At 41.6% G+C, this 19,486-nt stretch overlaps 1 protein-coding gene across 1 annotated transcript in view; it reads left to right on the top strand.

Moving 5' to 3' along the window:
• Positions 1 to 18,889, top strand: part of C4H14orf132 (chromosome 4 C14orf132 homolog) — a 38,951-nt gene extending 20,062 nt beyond the window's left edge. Inside the window, exon 2 of the mRNA XM_074584080.1 lies at positions 17,379 to 18,889. Coding sequence (XP_074440181.1) covers positions 17,379 to 17,603 — 225 coding nt within the window. The 3' untranslated portion in view covers positions 17,604 to 18,889. The remainder of the gene's footprint in view (positions 1 to 17,378) is intronic.
• Positions 18,890 to 19,486: the final 597 nt, after the last annotated feature.

Here is a 19,486-nt window from a genome sequence, read left to right as displayed (position 1 = left end):
AACACCAGCTTTTGGCTGATCTGAAGAAAAAAATCTATAGGAGTTATTCTAACAGAAGTAGGAGAACAGCTTGCTAGATCTTGAGTTTCTTCGGTTTTGTGAAGCCACTTGTTCATTAGGCCTGGTGGAACAAGATATAGATGGGAACGATTAAAAATTAACATCAGAATATCACTAGTGCATTATGGATCAAGGCAGCTTTGGAGTTAAAGGTCAGCTGAACGCTGGTAATCCTTCAGAGATTCATCAGCTGGTCTTGGGGTGGACACTGAACAAGGGCAGAAAACCCTGAAGAGCTTACAGTCAAAACAGAAAAGATAAGGCAAGAAGGAAATTAACATATGAATCAGAGGGAAGGATTAAGGTCCGTAAAGAAAATTAGTTCCGCTTTTCCTTTTTTTCCTGCTTCATTGTGCAAATAATCAGATTTGTAACACAGATCTTGTTGTGACACAAATCATGACTGGCTGGTTTTGCTGCTGTTCTCTGCGTGTGAGCAGATTCTTGCTCGAAGCCCATCGTGTTTGGAGCCTTCAAAGGCCAAGATCAATTGGCAGCCGGGGCCTGGTTCCAAGTAATAGATAAGGATTTTCTTGACGCAAGATGTACTGTACTTTTCATTGAAAGGTGCCAGTTCATTCTGAGGGCAAACGCGACCCAATGATATTTCCTCAGTAATGAGTCATGCACTCTAATGCTTTCTAGAAACTTTTTTTCTCTTATTTTTTTTTCTTTTTCTCCATCAGGTCAGCAAGACTTGAATGAATTGGTAGTGTTCCTTTTTTTTTTTTTTTTTTTTTTTTTACAGTACAGCTGTGAGGAGCTTGGAACAGAAAGGACGGGTATTGGTCAGATGTACAGGGAATGTGGGTATCTATGGACAGAGGGTACAGGTGGTATTTTTGAAGCAGAACTTCAGCTTTTCTGCAGCTTCTCAAAGAGTGAGCGCTTTCCCTTTGCGGGAACACACGTGGTGCCTGTAGAGCAGGACTTTAGAGGGAAATGAGTTCCAAGGGAAGGAGACAAGTGGAAGCTAATTCTTCTGCTATGGCTTGGGCAGGCTGGTGAACAACTCTTCTACCTCTGGGGCTGGCGTGTAAACTTGAGGCTCTGCTTTCACCTTGGAGATGGTGGCACTGGTTTTGTCTTACCAGTGCTGGGGGTAATTTAGTGCCTTGTGGGAAGAAAAATGCTGCTGTGGGCAGAGCTGCAATAGACAACCTGGGATCCCAACTTGGTATTTGAAGAACATGTTTAACATCGGTGGCAACTCTTACGTGTACGTGGGAATTGGTGTGTTCGTTCCTCTTTTCACACTGAGACCTGTCCACTCCCAGAATTGAAGGAGAGGGACAGAAGGTTTTTGCTTCTGTTTCCTCTTCCTTCTTCATTTAATCTGTAAAAACAAGCAGCTGCTCTTAATAAAATTGGATGAAATGAGGGGCATGACAGCAGTGCTACATAACTGCAGACTCAAGCTTCATTTTGATGTGTTCTCATCTGAGCTGGGAAAACACAAGATTGAGAAACACAGCCTCAGACTGGAGAATTGAGCGTATTCAATTGCCGTCTCATTCTTTGTAGATCTTGCAGCAGAAAGTTGAAGGTGTCCAAGGCCCACTGTAAAATCTTGTGGGACGCATATCTGAAGTAATTAGAAAGACTCTCTGAAGTTTCTTGGGAGGGTGTTTACTCTGCGCCAATGTGAAGTACACAAGGCGTATGTGACTCTCCACAGATTGCCTTCCCCTGCACCTATTTGTGATGCACCTCTCCCTTCTGTCCCCTTGCCTATGTGTGTCTGTCTTCTTATATCACTACCTCTTATTATCCTTTCATCAGTACGTGATGATCCAGAAACCCAGACCAGATAGTGAAGAGGAGGAGCATGTTGCAGCTTCCCAAGCCACAGTTGGGAAGGCCATTGCTTTTACATGCAGAGGCTGTAACAGGCACCAGCACAGTCTGACGATTATTCCTCTTCCTGAAACTGTGTGGCACAGCTTGGTTCTCTTATCTCCATTGCAGTATCTGAATATCCCTGTTGGACTAAGCAGGGTGTTGGATTTTGTGAATATTCTTTAGCTGTGTCTTGTCAGTTTTGCCTGCAAGCGTATAAACCCTGCAGCCCTCTGAAATCGGTGACATGATTGTGTATGACAGTCATTAGTGGGTGAAACAGAAATCTGTCTGCGAGCATCTGTTTTGAGGGAGCCAAATATAATTAAAGTTTAACCATGCCGCATTTGCCCTTTTATTTACTGGGACCCAGCCCGTCTTCTTAGGGATTGCAGTCCCATTTCCTGTGGTCCTTCTGAGCAGTTTGACTTGCTGCTTTTTGTCGTCGTATGTGTGTTTCATCGAGGTGCGTTTTGCATCACAGGCTGGGACAAACAGGCTTTGTCAGAGATTCACTTCAGGGTAATGAAACTCTACCTTCTTGAATGCCTTCTGGATTTTCCCAGGGGGAATCCTTTCTGGTTTCAGGTTGTTCTGAATGGGCAGACTCTACACTGCTGTGTTTCCTAACGTAAATCAGGTGAAAAAATGACAGGTGTGATTTTTTTGCTTGTAATTCCCCCAAACGGGTATTTTACTATTGCAGTAAATGTCAATATAAAACTAACGCAAAGAGGAGACCTGGGTTCAGTGACTCCACTGCTTTGATTTTCTCATGCCAATAGCAGACATGGATATGCCATGCATAGGTAAAGGATATCTGACAGCCATCGGTTGCTTACACTGTATTGGCTTTTGGTGTAAAGAGTCACTGATAATTCTAATTACTAGTTACAGTTGCAAATTAATTACACTGTAGTCACAGTGCCTAGGCAAGACTGGGACCTCACTGTGGCAGGCTTTGTGTAAACTAAAACTAAACGAAATTGCAGTGGACTCAACCATTCTGCCAAAAAAACCCCATAACTTTTATGAAGAAGTAAGAACAAGAAGAACAAAAAAAAGAGAGATGAAAGAAGCACAGAGAAATGTAAGTTTCTGAAAGTACTGACTCAGGCAATAGCAAGGATGCAAATAAGAGTTTCTTGATGAGCACCAGCCTCCTTGCCCATGGTGCCCAGTATGTCTCAAACTATTCTTTTCCAGTTGGGTGTCTGTTTACGGTCACTAGTGTTTCTGCTTTAAAGTCAGTAGAGCTTTTCCACTGGCTTCTGCAAGCTCTCTAGATTGTACTGTAATGGGATGTGGTTTGGAATTGGCCTGAAACGACATCGTATTCATCTCTTAAATTGGGTTTGTTTGTTTCACTGACTTAACTTATATTCATACCAGCAATCTGGAAATAAAAGGTTCAAGAGAAATTTTCACATTTCCCACACAAACCAAGCCTGAAAGATTTTTTTTTTTGATATTTTATCATTTCCCACTTCTCTATGTCATTTGTTCCTGAACTGACCTGGAGTTTATTTTGACGCGGTGAATCTCTAAGCTGGGCAGCCTTCTTGAATTGATGTACTACATTTTATCAGTTATATTTCCATGGTGCTGTTTGAGCAACAGGATGGATTAAATGTGGTTTTATTCTGTAATTAATTCTGCATACTTTCCAGTAAATAAATAATGTCTTTCCTTAACTTAGAGGAACTTCAAGTAATGGTAAACCACAGATGAAAGGAATTATGTTCTCCTTTAAGGATGTAATGCAGGGATTGATTTTGTACAGTCAGGGGAGTGTGCTATGATATTATGGCATGGTTTCCAATTTATTTTCAAGGGAGAACTGGATCAGGTATTGAAAGTGTTTTGAGGAAAGCACTCAGAGCAGCATCCATACTTTTACGGAATGCAAAGATCACTTAGGCCTTGGACAAAAAACTTAGGTTTTTTTTGAGTTCAGGCCTACCAACAAACTTGTTGAAAACATTGTTTTATTTGGAATGTTTTAAGATTTCTAACTTGACCTCATTTTAACTTGGGTGAACATGGTCATCTGTTTATTATGGTCATCTATTTGTTATCTGATGTTGCTTTTATCCCTTTGACTATGCTTTCAGCGTATAATCATTCATAAATTCAAAAAGACTCATGATTTTCAGGGCACTTTCAAAATGACCATATGCAGAATTGCTTTAAAGAAATGCTAATTTCTTTTGAAAAACACTTCCCTTTTTCTCTGCTGTTCCTTGTATTATTAGTTTATTGATTTAGTTACATTTAAGATGGGTCTGTGTAGATAATTTTAGATGTATGTGTCTGTCACTTTTTTCACTGCAACTCTAAAGCCTTAAGTCTAATAATGGGAGTAGGAAGTAAGTTCCTACCAGCACATAAGAAGGTAAAAGTTTCTTGTATAAACTTGCAAATGAGCAGTGTGTGCACTCCCTCAAGATTACGTACTTACATTCCCATATATTGCCAACAGAGAGCAATAGGTGTCTTCCCAAGGGAAATCTCGATGTCTAGTTTAAATTCCTAAATTTGCCTCCTTTTGACTGGGTGGTGAGTTTGAGAATGTTTTTAAGGACACTGCTTCTGAGGGTGCAAACCAGGTGGAGTGAACCTGTCTGTGGTTTTTTGCTGATGGCTTTAATTGTTTCTTGGGGTATCTGTACAATTTTTCTTTGTGATTTTCTTTCCTAAGCTCTCAGTACATCCTTGTGTTACGGATTTATTCATGCAAGACACAGAATGGTGGTGTGGAATGCATAAGTCTCTTGGAGATATTTTTGAAATGGAGATCTTCAATCCAGCATTTCAAAATAGAGCTGATTAAAGATGAGAGGGATGCTTGCATTTTTATAAGTACTAGATGTTTGCGCTGTTGTTACTGAGAGTCTCCCATGCTGCTTATTAATGTTCCTGTGTTGGATATTTGATAAATGTTGCTCAGCTTGAAAAAGGCTTGAGCTGCAGTTCAGAAGACTTCATTGTGGCTGGGGTAAGCCCCTCTGTGGGTAGACGGATAACTGTGGGGCTGCAGGGGCAAGGGAGAGCCCTCTTTCTCCCCAGGAAGAAACAACCTCCAGAATGTTCTAGGGTTAGCTCAGATCAAATGTCCTTTGCCTCTTACTTTTCTTTAAGAGGTTTCCCTTATTACACAGTCCATCCGAGTTCAAAGGCTGCACTAAATGGTGCAGGGATATCCCAATCCTCCATTTTTAACTGGGCTGTGCCTATATCAGAACCAGTGGCTCCTCGGTGAGAATCTTTCTGACCTCTTCAATTTTAATCTCCTTCATCATTTAATCTTTTTACTGTACGCTTACTGATGCCATGAAAAAAATGAGACGATGATATTTTACTTAAATTGGCTTGAGTGGGGTCATAAATACAATCTCAGCATGGGTAAAAGTATTGTAATCTAGGTCTGTGAGTTTGTTATTTTTCTGAATGTATAAGCTTCGGACTGAAGAATCCAGGCAGCTCTTCAGTTGTGCCATGCACGTGTTAAGGTCTCCTGTAGCCAAGTGTGTTACACTTCTCCCAGGTATTTATTTTTTTATTGCAATTGCCTTTGTAGGACTTGTACTAAGGGCTTAACAAAACAGAGCTTGAGATTTTGGTGCAGTTCCCTTACCTGATATTTTAGCTTGCTTTTTGCCTTCCAGTAGTTGAGGTTTATTCTCAATCTGAGACTGCTTTTGGCTAGATTGATTATTTTAAAATCACATCTGTAGGTGCAAGATACCACCGCAAAATTGTGCATGTAGTCACGTACATGCACCTACAAGTATCAGTCTAAGGGTATGTGGGTGTACATGTCTTTCTTCAGTCTGAACTTTGTCTCTTAGAGCACCAAGGTATCCCTTAGCTATTTTGTTGTTTTGTTGCTTTGACCATCTGAAGTTCAGAGGACTCTGAGCTTCAGGTCTGAAGAAGAGTCTGTGTATTTACTTTGGCTGGCAGGCTCTGGAGAAACCCTGCTTGACCTTGGAGCCAGCTCATTCTCTGATTACTTTTAGACACCCTTTACATGAAAGACTTTGCAACCGGTGTGCTGTTCTGGTGGTGGTTATTTATCCTGTACCTGAATAGTGTCAGACTCGGACAATAACATTTCTCTCCTGTTTCTGTACTTTAAAAACACCACTCCAAACACTAAGATCCTAAGACACCAGGGGAGTGCAAACCTGAATCTTCAGTAAGCCACGGGAGGCCACCAAATCTCTTCTTCTCTCTGAACTGTTCCAGCTTTTCAGGCCAGCAGTGATTCCATAGTTAAGATTCCACTGAATAAAATGGGGGAAAAATGCAAATACAATACATTTTAGCTTTATTTTCTTTGTTCCCTGCTCAGCCTTCCATAGCGAAAGGATAACTGAACAAGCTTTTACAGAAATCACTTTTGGGTAGGAAGAAATTCATTCCTGAGGAAAGCTTTTACATATTCATGTGTTTAATTATCCTGTGCAGCCTCACCAACTGCAAGAGTTCAAAGCACAAATATCGAATTGCAAATAGAAGTATAATAAATTATACATTGATTTGTGCCCATTCTGACATTTGTCAGCCACTGAGGAGTGCTGTTTTGCCTACACATATGTAGACACGCTTATCTAGAGAGAAAGAATCAATGTGTAATTTATTATAGTTTTCTGTAATATGGCCTGGACTGTTTGAACAATCTTTAACATAGGCACACAAACACAGATGGCTTGGCTGTTCTGTTTTTTGTTTGGCGTGATAAAGATGTCATCAGCGGCTGTCTAGTTCAGCCACGCTTAATCATCCCTTGATGGTCTTCGTACATGAGCAAAACCTGGGTTGTGAGAATCTGGGTTTGTGAGAACATATGGAATATTTGGCTCTGATGATGGCTGTTCTCACAGTTTGATGAAGGTTTCTGCCCCCTAGAAGAGACAGTGAAACGTCCCGTATGGATGCTCCTCTTTTTACTTCAAAGCAGAGTGATCCAGGCTTATTTTAAGCCGTTTGTGAAATGCGTTTACGCTGCGCCTGCTGACTTTGCACCAAAGTGGACGAGAAACACATGTTACTTCTCTTCCTCGGGCCCTGCTGTGGGAACAGTAAATCCTAGAAGATGGTTGAAGTAGTTGCCTGGTGGCACTGAGTTCTTAAGCACGCACGATTTACACGTGATGGAGCTTTTAGTCTCTTCATGATATTCAACAAATAGTTATGTTGGAAGAAACTTTTCTTAGCACAATGAATGCTACTTTTCAAATACTAGAAATTAGGAAATTGTCAAATTTTTTTTACCTTCTAATTTTTATTCTCTTGGGTATTGTGTAGCTAGCTCGCTCATGAAACAAAAATACAAGAGAATAGGATTAATTTTTTAGCAAATTGTGTGTTTTCTTCTTCTGGTATAAACCACTACCGAAGCGTTATAGAATAAGTCGAGGGGGATGTGCAGTCTATAGGTTGTTCGAGCCATATGTTGAGCCTGATATGCCTGATAGGATCAAGATGTATGGCAACGTGCCAGATGTTGGTATTCTATCAAGTGAAGTGTATGCAGTAGGGGTAACATTTGGCAGTCCTGGAAGCTGCTCTGTATGCTTTACTTGACCTTCGTGCCGGCCACTACCCACAAGGTCTCCAGACATGAAGAGGGCTAGCGCGGTGTCTGCTTTTTCTCCTTTATTGGTCTGTCTCAACTGGAGCACGTTGGTTTTTGTCAACTGTCAGGCATGTTGTGTGTCTTTGAACTAGGTGCCAAGTAAGCAAACAAAAATGTTTACAAAAATAGCCTTAAATAAGACATGAGAGATATACCTCAAATATTCTGTCAGCATACCTCAGCCCTCCACCCTTTTTTGTTTGTGAAAATGTAATGCAACATGAGAATGAAAGGGAAAGAAAAAAATAAATCGGAAAAAAATGTTGGATGAAAATGATGTATAGCTGAAATAAAATTGCATACATTGTTACCCATTTTCTTTCTCCTCTGTTTTTTCAGGGAGTTTGACAGCATATATAAACTTAAGGAAAATAATCATGACGGAATAAGTTAAGACTATTAAATTGTTTTAATTTCCCTTCTGAGGCTTTCTGTTGGATCCCTGCAAGTATTTTCCATGGAAGAATTAATGTCTGGAAGTCATCATAGAATAATTTTTTCCCAGTGGGTTTGCATTATGGTGCGGGGACTGACCTAACTCTTATGTTGTCATATTTGAAGATAGATTCCAGGTGGCTATCTCAAAGCTTCTGAAAATGAGGCATTTATATCGTATCATTAGATACAGCAGAGCTACAGTGGTAGCGATTGCTTCCCTCGATAGGCAACTTGTCTTTGTAGTACAATCATCACTGTGTAAAATACATCAGATGTATAGTTTGAAAGCTTTTGAGTCTGCATGGAATAGGAAGTAATTTCTCTGATGAAACAGAGATAAGCTATATTATGCCTGTTAGTGTGGTTTAGGAAAACCTCAGCCAATTAATTTTTCATGGGCTGTGTAGCAGGGATTGGAGCTAGCGTGCAAGATTTTTTTATTGCTGCTGGGTTTTGGTTTGAACAGTGGTCAGCATATGCAGCATAGAGGAATTTGTATGTAATTTTTTTTTTTCTCTAGAGGAATAAGATGATGTCCAAAATGTTGCATCCTTTAGGTCTAGCCCCTAACACCTGCCCCTTGAAATTCTTTTAATGTTTGTGAGAAGCATAACAATTACTGAATACTGAAGGATACAGTGGTTTACAAAATCACTGCTTTTGCCTGTGCCTGAAGTCTAGTGATTTGAACGATTTTTCTTCTGGAACTAGTTCTAGTTTTGAAATTGTGGCATTGCCTCCATTACTGTGAACAGCTGCCAATTCCCATCCTTCTCCCCAACCCCGGGAACAGCCTGAGTGTCTTGTCGGGCTAAGGGAGAGGGAGCAGAAGGAAAATCAAAAGAATACGAAGGTCGGCCCTTTCCTCTGCAACCAAGATACCTTGGCCACAACAGTAAATTGTAATGAGGCACCAGCATTTTGTCAGAGAGGAACATGGCTCAAAGACCACAGTGGAGGAAGGGCTCGTGCAGCCCTTTTTCACTTTGAGAAATGAGATTAGGCTTCATTCTTTTTTTTTCCTATATACCCACTCTTGAGCTCTGCTCTGCGGTTTTCCGCTTACACCCCATCATTTGACTTTTCTATTCATGGATGGGAATGCCTTTTCCACTCACAGGTATGAAGTGTCATTACAACCAGCTTGCGCTAATCTTCTTTTCCTCTTTATTCTCCGGCACACGGAGAGGCACTTATTCTCTGTGTGAGAACAACTGAAACTTCCACTGATGCCGTGTAGCTGTGTGCTTGTTTCCACTCAACGCAGTCTCCTTGTGGCTTTAGAGCAAAGCTGTCCCTTGAGACATTAAAACATTAGGCCCTAGGCAATGTTCCTTTCTTTTCTCCCACATTGTTTTTGTTGCTTGGTTGGGGTTTTTTTTGTAATAGAGGCACTTGACGCCAGAAAGGAATTGCCAGCCTGGATCAGAGCAGGAGACCATGTAAGTCCAGTAAAATCCAGTAGTTTGGCTTTGAAGTTACCAATGCCAAAAATATCAGAAGGTTGTCCAGGAAATCCTTGATGATTAGAGTTTAAGCTAGAGGCTTGGTGTTTGAAGCCCTTCCAGAGTCATGTTCAATATTAAACTGATACAGCTCTGCAGGATGCTCTTATCTCTAAAGGAATTCATGTTCTCTCTGAGTTTCCCAGTACGGCTACACACGGTGTGAAAAGGTTCTCTGGTTTTGCACTTTTGGAAACTGTAAAAAGATTTGAATAGCTTCTACTCATGATAACACCGTTAGCTTTATAGCCTCCTACTGAGTTTTTCCACATTGATAAATACTTGCCTTTCTGGTTCCCTCTGTTTGTATTTTTTCTTCTATGTGCATGTGCTCCTGAAAGCATGAAAGTTAAGTTATAACTGTGTGTAAATGGGACCCAGGCATCTTCTACTTCCCCAGCATGGTGTCCACAATGGGATGCTTGCCTCAGTTGTATTAGCTACTTGGGAAGGTCAGCTAATGCTGCTGCTTGAATGGTTGTTCCCAGCTCATCCAGATAGTTTAAAGCACATCCCCTTGATTGCTCCGCACGCTTTTGTGATATTCATCACCCCCTCCAATTTAGAGTATACAGATTCACAATTTAAATTACATGTGACTTAGATTTGCAGCTTCTTCATACAGGTTGTTTGCATTTTTGTTCAACGCTGGCAAAACTCGCTCTTTTCCTTGATGCAGCATTACTGGCATTGGAGGAATTCTAGGGACCAGGGACAGGATGAGAAACGCCTCCTCTGTTTCCAGTTGAGATTTGTCAGCAATAAAAAGGCTTTTGTTTGTTCTCAGTCTTCCGCGCTGGGAAGATGAAATCCAACAGCAGTTGGTTGAGAATAATAGTTTAAAATCAGTAGGGTTCTTTGAAATAATAAAAGCTATTTGAAGGAGGCACTAGGCAGATGTAAATTGTGGGAATGGAATCACAGCATGTTTATCATTAGGGTAACTTGGATGCTACCTATGCAGAAATATGAGAGTGAAACAATCAGGGTGAAAACACCTTCATGCCAGTTATTTACACTGTTTCTTGCAGCTGATTCAGCACAAAAACTTTCTACAGAGACATGCTCCAGTGTGCACGAGGCATGTGCTCATCCTAAGGCACCTGAAGGGCAGCTGTGCTTGGGGACAGAGATCCAGCTGAGCTCCGTTCCCCATGGGAATACCATAACTAAGGGAAAACAGTTTCTAAAGCCAAGAGCAAACTCAGAATTGAAGTGTCTGCTGCAGCATCTTGGAACATCTTTAGATGTTCCTTCCTGAATATCTAGACACTTGTTGGTCAAGGCAACTCATAGTGTGGTTCAACAGCAAGGCTGAAACTCACACCTCTGGCACCTGAGATACTGCCGATAAGGAACAACTTTGAACAGGATCTCATCTAAAAGGACAAAGACGTTCTATCTAGCCCAGCATGAATCGGGAGAGCACCAGAGGAAGTAATACATAGGTCCTAGGAATATCATTAATTGGAAGAAAAGCAGAGATTGATAGAATTGCAAAGTTTTAACAAGATTAAAAGTAAGAGGTTAAATCCTAATGCTTCCAAGTTAGAGTGAAAATTTTCCATCGCTGCTGGTAGGTTGGGCATTTTGACAACTGTATTTTGAAAATAAGCATCTGTGTTTCCTAAGCTTGTCAACCTGAGACTGTGGTTTCAAGGTGAAGCAGGGATCTGAATTAATTAAAATAAGAATTAGAAATTAACTGCGTAAAGCATTTGCATGGATCCTCCCTCTTCAGAATTAAACATGTTTAATTAAATTAAATAGGATTGCCTTAGATGTCCTTTAATTTTGGTTGGGGGGGTGGTGGTGATGTTGTTAATGCATTTAAACTAATCCATTTGCAGTGAACGTGGAATAACTGTGCTAATTGTCACTGTGTACCCAGTCTTCACGTTGTATGTAGTAGGGCGATGTTCTGGCAAATGGTGGGCAGAAGTTGTTGGTTCTGTAGATATTGCCAATAAATAAATAGTATCTGGAACATCTTCATTTACATAATAGTGCATGCTTTAGATGAGGAGAACATATACATGTTTCTTTGAGACACAAGAGAATTAGTGTGGGGAGAATATTGGTCATGTGGGCTATCTCTTTAGAGCAAAATGTTTATTTAAAAAGAGCTTAAGAATTAAAATGTGGTTATGACGCTTTTGTGAACCTGTATATTGCTGCCATCTTTGGCAACTGCGTTAGATTGATTTGTGATCGCAGCTAGAAGGGTTTCGGACACAGATATGCACTGCAACGAACACATGCTGCCGGCGCAGAAGAAAATAGTAACTTCATTTTATGGGTTCAGAATGTGTTACCATGTAAAAATATGCTACATCTAAAATTTAACCCAAAAGAAACACTGAAAAATTAGATATGCTGAAGTAAGAACAGGGATTTTACAAAACAATGTCTGAGCCTGGGTGACATTTCACCTCTCAGCATCCCATTCCCAGAGCGGTCTGTGGTAAGACCAGGGCCCAGATACAGCACAGGTGTGAGAGCTGCTGAGGTTTCCTCATTTCTGGAAAATGGCTACTAGAAGATTCAGCTATGCTTTCAAATCTTGATGCCAAGCCTGGGTTCCCAATGAGGCAGCAGGAACTAGGTGTTACACTTCTCTAGCTGGCTACAAAAAAATGACAGGCACCTGATTCTCTAAGAAATGGAGCAAAGTTAATGCCAAGTGTTGGATTTTATGTGATGCTACTTAAGAAAACTAACATTTTTTAGAGTATCAGTGACTGGTACCGGACATGTTGTTTTTCCTTCATGTGAATCATTTTGGTTATAAAATAGGATTGTTCTGTTATCTGGGAAGCGTATCACTTAACTGTTCAAGAGCCTTGTTCTCCTCCTCGTGACCCTGAAGCACCTCTTGGAAGTCAGTAGGAGGTATTCGGCGCAGTGGGGGGTTCTCATTACCGCTTGACATTTTGCTGTTTGGTTTCCTGCCTGTTGCTATTTAATGATTTGAATTCTTTCTTTGCCAGTCCCAGAAGCCATTTAGCAGGCAATGCACTATTAGCGCTACTTAACAATATTGGCGTAGTTGCTAGCAAAAGAGTTCAATTTCCAAGCAGTGCTACAGCATTCCCCCTTGCCATCTGCTCCTGCCACCTCCCTCACTGTCGCCTCTCCCAGTTAACCCTTTGCTGTGTCCTCCTGGCTCAGAGGTCTTGGGGAGGGTGGCACAGGCTCTGCACAGCTTTTCCAGAACTATAAAAACCCACTGAGGCTAAACCAGGTCACTGGAATGGCACTGACATGGGTGAGGTTTTTGGCTGATGCCATTTGGTGTGTATTTGCTTTGTAGAGGCATGGGCAGACAAATAGAGTAAGCACAGAAAGCATTGGAGGCTTTCTATCCTTAGCCTGCTGCTTCTCACAGGCACTTCACAACTCCCATTAGTGTCTTGTCTGGATGTCTCACAGCCTTTAATGTAATATCTCAAATAAGACTGCAGAGGGAAGATACTGTACCTTTTGGGAGAACAAAGGCATTGAGACTGAGGGTAAGATTCATCTCACTGAAATTAATCTACCAAAAAGATAGATTGCCAGTTGATATTAATCATCCATGCTTCCCTCTCTCCAGTGGAGAGGCGAGGATATCTCCCAAGGATGATTTACGGGACTCTAATCGCTGGGCAGCCCTGACTGTTAAGTGGCAGTCGGAGGCCAGGCTGAGAAGGATGCTCAACTGTAGATGAGCTCAGGTGGAGGCTGGGCGAGTTCATGCTAGCAAAATTCTTTGCCAGTTATTAAATCCGTAGCAATAGCACCTAGCTTATGGACTTCCTAACCTGAAAACAGTTGAGGGCAGTGAGTTGTTAAGGAGTGGTATCAGATATGCTTGTCCTGTTGTGCTCCTACTTTTCCCTAAGCATCTATTTATGGCCAGTGCCAGAGCTAACGCACAAGGGAGATGGACGTTCTGTCTGACACCATATGGCCATTCCTGGGCTCTTACACGAGGCCATTTTAGTAGCGAGAAGGGGGGGAACACACATTTAGTAAGAGACGATTTCTGCAAATGGGAAGTTGGCAGTAAGGTTTATTTCCAGATCTGCGGTGAAGTGCTACTGACCTACAAACAGAAAAACTGGAAGTCGGTTTTATGGAAAGAGCCTGTGCCAGGTGCTCAATGTCAGTGCTTTATATCAGGTCACTGCAAGCCTTTTGGAGATTCAGATGCGCTGTTTCACCATGTGTTCCCCTCAGATGGTGTGGGCAGCTTGTTTGAGCCTCAGACGGTACAAGGAGATTCAGATCTGACATCATTTGCGGCGCGGTGCGTAGCTGCACTGCTACACAAATGCTCCCTGCCTCCGTGACAGTGGTAGCTGGATAACAGGGTGGAAGCTTGTCACTTCAAATAAATCGCTGAGGGCACAGAATGTGTGGCCCCAAAACCAGGTATCACTCACCAGAACAGTGCTCATGACCTCCCACTGTCCTGGGCACGTGCACGTATATGTGTACCTCTACATTTTGGATGGTTGTTCCAGTGGAAAGATTTTGCAAAATTGACCATTCTAAATGCTGATACCCTTAAAATGGTTCGCTAAGGAGGCAGGCAGCACAGATTGAGCATTTTCCAGCCAGTGTGGTAAATGTATGCCCATCATTTGCTGCAAAGATCTTTAACTAGGGTCTCCATAGCTGTTAAATGGCAGCATCACTGCATAAATACACTTTTGTTTGAAGGCAGAATTGCCTTTTATGGCAATCTCTACTTAAAAAGAAATCCTGATTAAACTGAGCAATGTTTTCCTTATCAAATCCCAAGACATAAAAAAGGCCGGTGGAATTGGATTCAAAGCATCAAGCTGGGCTGCTTGTGAAATGGAAGCTTTTGCTCTCTTTAAAACACACTCTGTGTTGAAACTGACAGCAGAAATCTTTGATGCAAGGAGAATGTATCAAACTTGACTTTTGCAATTTCCTGTTTGGTTTCTTGCAAACTGCTTTTGTCTAATCATATTTGATCTCAAAGATAATTTTATTTAATGTGGATTAGGTAGTATGACATATCCATTGTGGTCTTTCATCATTCTCTGTTTCATTTTGAACGTGACATGATATTTTCTAGTACAGATGAAATTTGTTCAGCAGTCAGCTTTGAACGAGAGTCTGTCTTTTATAGCTCAGTAAAATGTTACAGATAGCAAACAAAAAAAAGTTTCTTTATTCTCCAGCTTCTCCAATTCTTCGTTCTAATTTGTAGATTGCAGCCACCACTGTGGAGAGGAGAGGTGGTTTATCCTCAAGTTCTGTCCTGTTTAGCAGCCTCCATCACACAGCTGCACACAACCTGGAGGAGTGTAGTTTGGTACCAAAGGTTGGAGGTTACTGGGAGAGTCAAAATGTGATGCGGGAGTTGAAGGACAGGGTGAAGGACAAGAGATTGATTGTTTTTTTTCATCCCAGTGAATATTGGGCACAGTAATTTAGGGCTGGTGGTACAGCAGCCTTCTGTGGTGTGGCTGAATGAAGACAAGGCTGGTGCGTCTGTTTTTCATAGGCTGTGGTGACTTCAACAGTGCTGTTGAAGTTATAATAGTAATACTACTAGTGTAACAGCAGGAAGAATTTTTATTTTGTTGTTAGAGTCAGAGGCTTTCAGCTGAAGAAGAAAGCCCTACTGATAAAGGTGAAGAATAATAATGCCAAAAACCCAAAAGCATTTACAAGTAGGGTGTGAAACAGGAGATTGGAATTGACAGCAGCAGCATGGACACCACTGTGGGGAAGGAAAGGCTGGTTGGTGTTGCAGCAAGGGTGTTTCTTAGGGTGAACATTCCCAGACTTTTTTCAGCTTTCCTTGAAGCACTGGATTTCTACCAGATCTAAAAGGAGAGCGGAGGTAGGATGCACTGATGTCTAGGTTTTACTCATTGCTCACAATCAAACTGGTCATTAACACCGTGATGGAATTTTTCCCTTCTGGACAGGGTGGCAGAGAGATTTAGACATATGGCTCTGTTTTTTTTTTCCCCCGCTGTAAAGCTATGGGTTTGGTCTACGTACCTACTGCAATCCTCCGGGAGTTTTAGTTAGTGAGTACTGCAGAGACTTGGGGCTTTATGATACCCCATGGCTCATGCCCTTCCTGCAGTATGGAACACTTGCAGTTCCTGAGGTTGCTGAGCACATCTTTGGCTTTTTACAGGATATTCAGGAGTGTGTGTCCTGAGCATTTATAGGTATGTGAAGTGGATGGTCTTCATCTTTTTCTGAAACAATCATAGAATCACAGAATAGTTTGGGTAGGGACTTTTAAATGTCGTCTAGTCCAGCCCCCTGCCATGAGCAGGGACATCTTCAACTAGATCAGGTTGCTCAGAGCCCCGTCCAACCTGACCTTGAATGTTTCCAGGGATGGGGCATCTACCACCTCTCTGGGCAACCTGAGCCCGTGTTTCACCACCCTCATTTCAAAAAAATTTCTTCCTTGTATCTAGTCTAAATCTACCCTCTTTTAGTTTAAAACCATTACCCCTTGTCCTGTTGCAGCAGGCCCTGCTAAAAAGCCTGTCCCCATCTTTCTCAAAAGCCCTCTTTAAGTGCTGAAAGGCTGCAACAAGGTCTCCCTGGAGACTTCTCTTCTGCAGGCTGAACAACAAACAACCCCAACACTCTCAGCCTGTCTTCATAGGAGAGGTGTTCCAGCCCTCTAATTATTTTTGTGGCCCTCCTCTGGACCTGTTCCAACAGGTGCATGTCTTTCCTGGGCTGAGGGCTCCAGAGCTGGACGCCGTACTCCAGGTGGGGTCTCACCAGAGCAGAGTAGAGGGGCAGAATCACCTCTCTCCACCTGCTGGCCATGAAACAATGTCCTCTACTTGCATGAGACTGTGGAGCCTGGACTCAGTGAGCCAGGGGAAACTCTTCCAGATATGCATTCCCAAACATACAAGGGACAAGGATGGAAGCAAAAAGCTTTTCTGTGAACCTTTTTTTAAGTAGTAGACAGTCTTAGCACTGCAATAGGTATCCTTCTCTTTCCTGAACGAGGAATCCATACCTTTGCAGAAGAATGTGATTTTACACATTTATGTAGAGGATAAAATAGTTGTTGAATCATGAATAATATGTATTGTGATCTAGGATGAAGTTGGGAAGACAATTGGAACCTGTATAAGGACAAGGTTAAATGATTCCTTTTTTCTTTAACTTTTCCATGTTCCTGTATTGAATAACGTGTGTCTTACTGAGAACTTTTCCTGGTACCACTGAGAAATCCATTAAGAGCACCAAAGAAACTCTGTCCGTCCCAGGAGGAGGAAGTCCCCCCCAGTGGGGTGGGAGAAGTGTTGGAAATCCTATGCAATGGTGTGTTTTGCAAGTGAAGTGAGTGCACTGAGTACATTCCACCTATTTTACAGTAAGAACTCCTGTGATTCATGTGTTTCTGCATGATCTCTACATAAAGCAAAGGTTCACTTCTGAGTGGCGCATAAAAGAAGAATATATTCTGTGCATCGCATCCTCACTGTGCTTGCTTGATGCCTTAAGGCAGTATGGTACCATTGCTGGTAGTCACAAAACAATCATGTTTGCTGTAAACTTACATTTTAGTATGTGAGGGCTTTATGGATAGCTGTATTTCTTCTTTCTAAGTGCGTATAATTACTTAGGCTGACTTGGAGCCTAATGTAATATGAATATTACTTGTAATATACGTAGGTTTTCTGCAATAATATTGATTGTAACAGAAATGGAAGAAATAGTGTAATGTGTCTGTGGTATTCCTTACAGATTAGCACCACGTTCATGAAATCTCAGTAATTTTGCGTGTTTGCTAGTGGTTAGTCTTTTGTAATGACTTTGGGACAAAGCAAATACAGATATTGGTCTTCAATCTAATTTTGCTATATCTTTCTTCACAGCTTCCTGTTATGGGAGGAGCCTTTATGGACTCACCCAACGAGGACTTTAGTACAGAGTACTCCTTGTTTAACTCATCAGCCAACGTCCACGCAGCTTCTTCCATGCAGAATCCACCAGAAGAGACATCCCGGTCTTCAAACGATGCCATATTGTTATGGATTGCAATAATAGCAACAATTGGAAATATCGTGGTTGTGGGAGTGGTGTATGCCTTCACCTTCTAGGATGACTGTCCCTCCAAACGCTGAAAGAGAGGAAAACTGCAAAAGTATTTGTCCTGTGTATGTATGTATGTGTGTATATATACATGTATATCTATATAAATACATATAGGTAGGGACTTTGTTGATTAAGTGCTGCCACAATCATGGAAATGAAATGCAAGTTAATCACCTTAAATCTTGATGCCAGAAAGTTTGGATGCAATTGCAAATTGTATGCAGGTGAGAGCTTTCATTGAGAATGGAGCCAATACCCGTTTTGTATAGAAATGTAATAAGAGAGAGACGACTGTGGGTATAGTAAATACAAAGAGAAAGTGAGATTTATATAGAAAGTGCTTATTTTCTACTGTTTAGATTTTTCTAGCAGCTCTTCTGCATTTTGTCAGCTTTTTTGTGCATTTTTTTACTGTGGTATAATGTTCTATGAAATTGTTCTATGTCATATTTGCTGGACATTTTAGTTTTCCAGATGGACTAAGCGGTCGCCATTGGCTCAGTTCTGACGAAGTACGCGTTCTTCATGCATGAGTCTTGAGCACGTGCATACTCTAGGCTGTGTTCAAATCATGAGTCTTAAAAGCTATGATGGGCAGACGCACGCTATCTAACACCTGCCTTCCAGTATCAATTACTGGATCTAATAATCTATGTGTTGATGCTAACCCTGTTTGCAGGAGGAGGAGCAGCTATTGCACAGTGTGGCTGGTCTGCAGAACCTCTGCGCTCCAGAGAAGGACGTGTTAAACAGAACAGCAGCAAAAGCTCCCATTTCTGTCTAGAGGTACTGGATTGCAGGGACAACAGTGGTTTGTAGATGTGTCCCTTTCAGGAAAACAAAGGCCAAATACCATGCTTTTCAGCTCATTTCACTGTAATCCGGATTTCCCACAGCAGCCATAAGCTTATTGGTGTATCAAAAGAACGTGGGGAAATTGTGAAGCCTAATTAACAGTGAAGGATGAAAGCAAGACTGGACACTTCTGTGCTTGTGAGGGAGTGAGTGCAAGGGTCAGGTGTGTCCTGGAGTAGAAACAGCACCAAAAAAAGGTAGTAAGTGACAGACACGCAAGTGCTTGTGTCTCTGGGTTCTGATGAGGCTCCTGGAAGTGATTTTTATATAGCCGATTATCTCAATTTATACTCCGATTATCATTTGGATTTGTTCTGTTGAGCGAGAACATTTTCACCGCCTTGTTTCCATGAGCAGTTCCTTTTTAAGGGCTGTATCTTTTCAAAACAAGCTGTAGCTTTCCTTATTCCAGAGATTATAAAATCTTGAGGGAAGGAAAAAAAACAAAACAAAACAAAACACAAATATACAAAATGTCTGCACTTTGAGAGTAGTAGATTCTTCCTCTCTGTCTGCATGTACTGTATAGGTTTTCTGTGTCATACAGCTACTACCCTAATTCCAGAAAGCCTTGTCTGCAGAAACAGAGACTATTTTTGATGCTTGCCTGCCACTGAGCTTGAGGCTGGACTAAGAGATGCTGAATTTATATTTCATATATATATTTCTTTTATATTTAAACCGTTTTTCCTGCAGGGCTGGTGGACAGTTACTTGAATCAAAGCAGCGTGTCCCAAATCAGTATTTATAACCACTCAATAGTCACCGTAGATTTTTTTTTTTTTTCCTACTCCATGAACTGGCCTTTACAGCTGGGAAGGATGCAAACAGAGCTAGCAGGGGGGAGGAAAGAAACTAAGTTGTCTTGAGGATGAGACATACAATGACAACTCACTTGAGGAACTGAGCTTCTGTGTGTGTAGTTATGGCCCTGTTGGGACACAGGGTTTTGTGAAGATGGTTAAGGACAGACAAGATCTGTGCTGGGAAAACATTTGAGAAGCCCAGTTCTGGAAGATCAGCGGGACAGTAA

This window comes from Larus michahellis, chromosome 4, assembly GCF_964199755.1.
Source record: "Larus michahellis chromosome 4, bLarMic1.1, whole genome shotgun sequence".
Taxonomy (NCBI): domain Eukaryota; kingdom Metazoa; phylum Chordata; class Aves; order Charadriiformes; family Laridae; genus Larus; species Larus michahellis.
The sequence above is the reverse complement of the archived record's forward strand: the minus strand, read 5'-3'. Positions and strand labels throughout refer to the sequence as shown.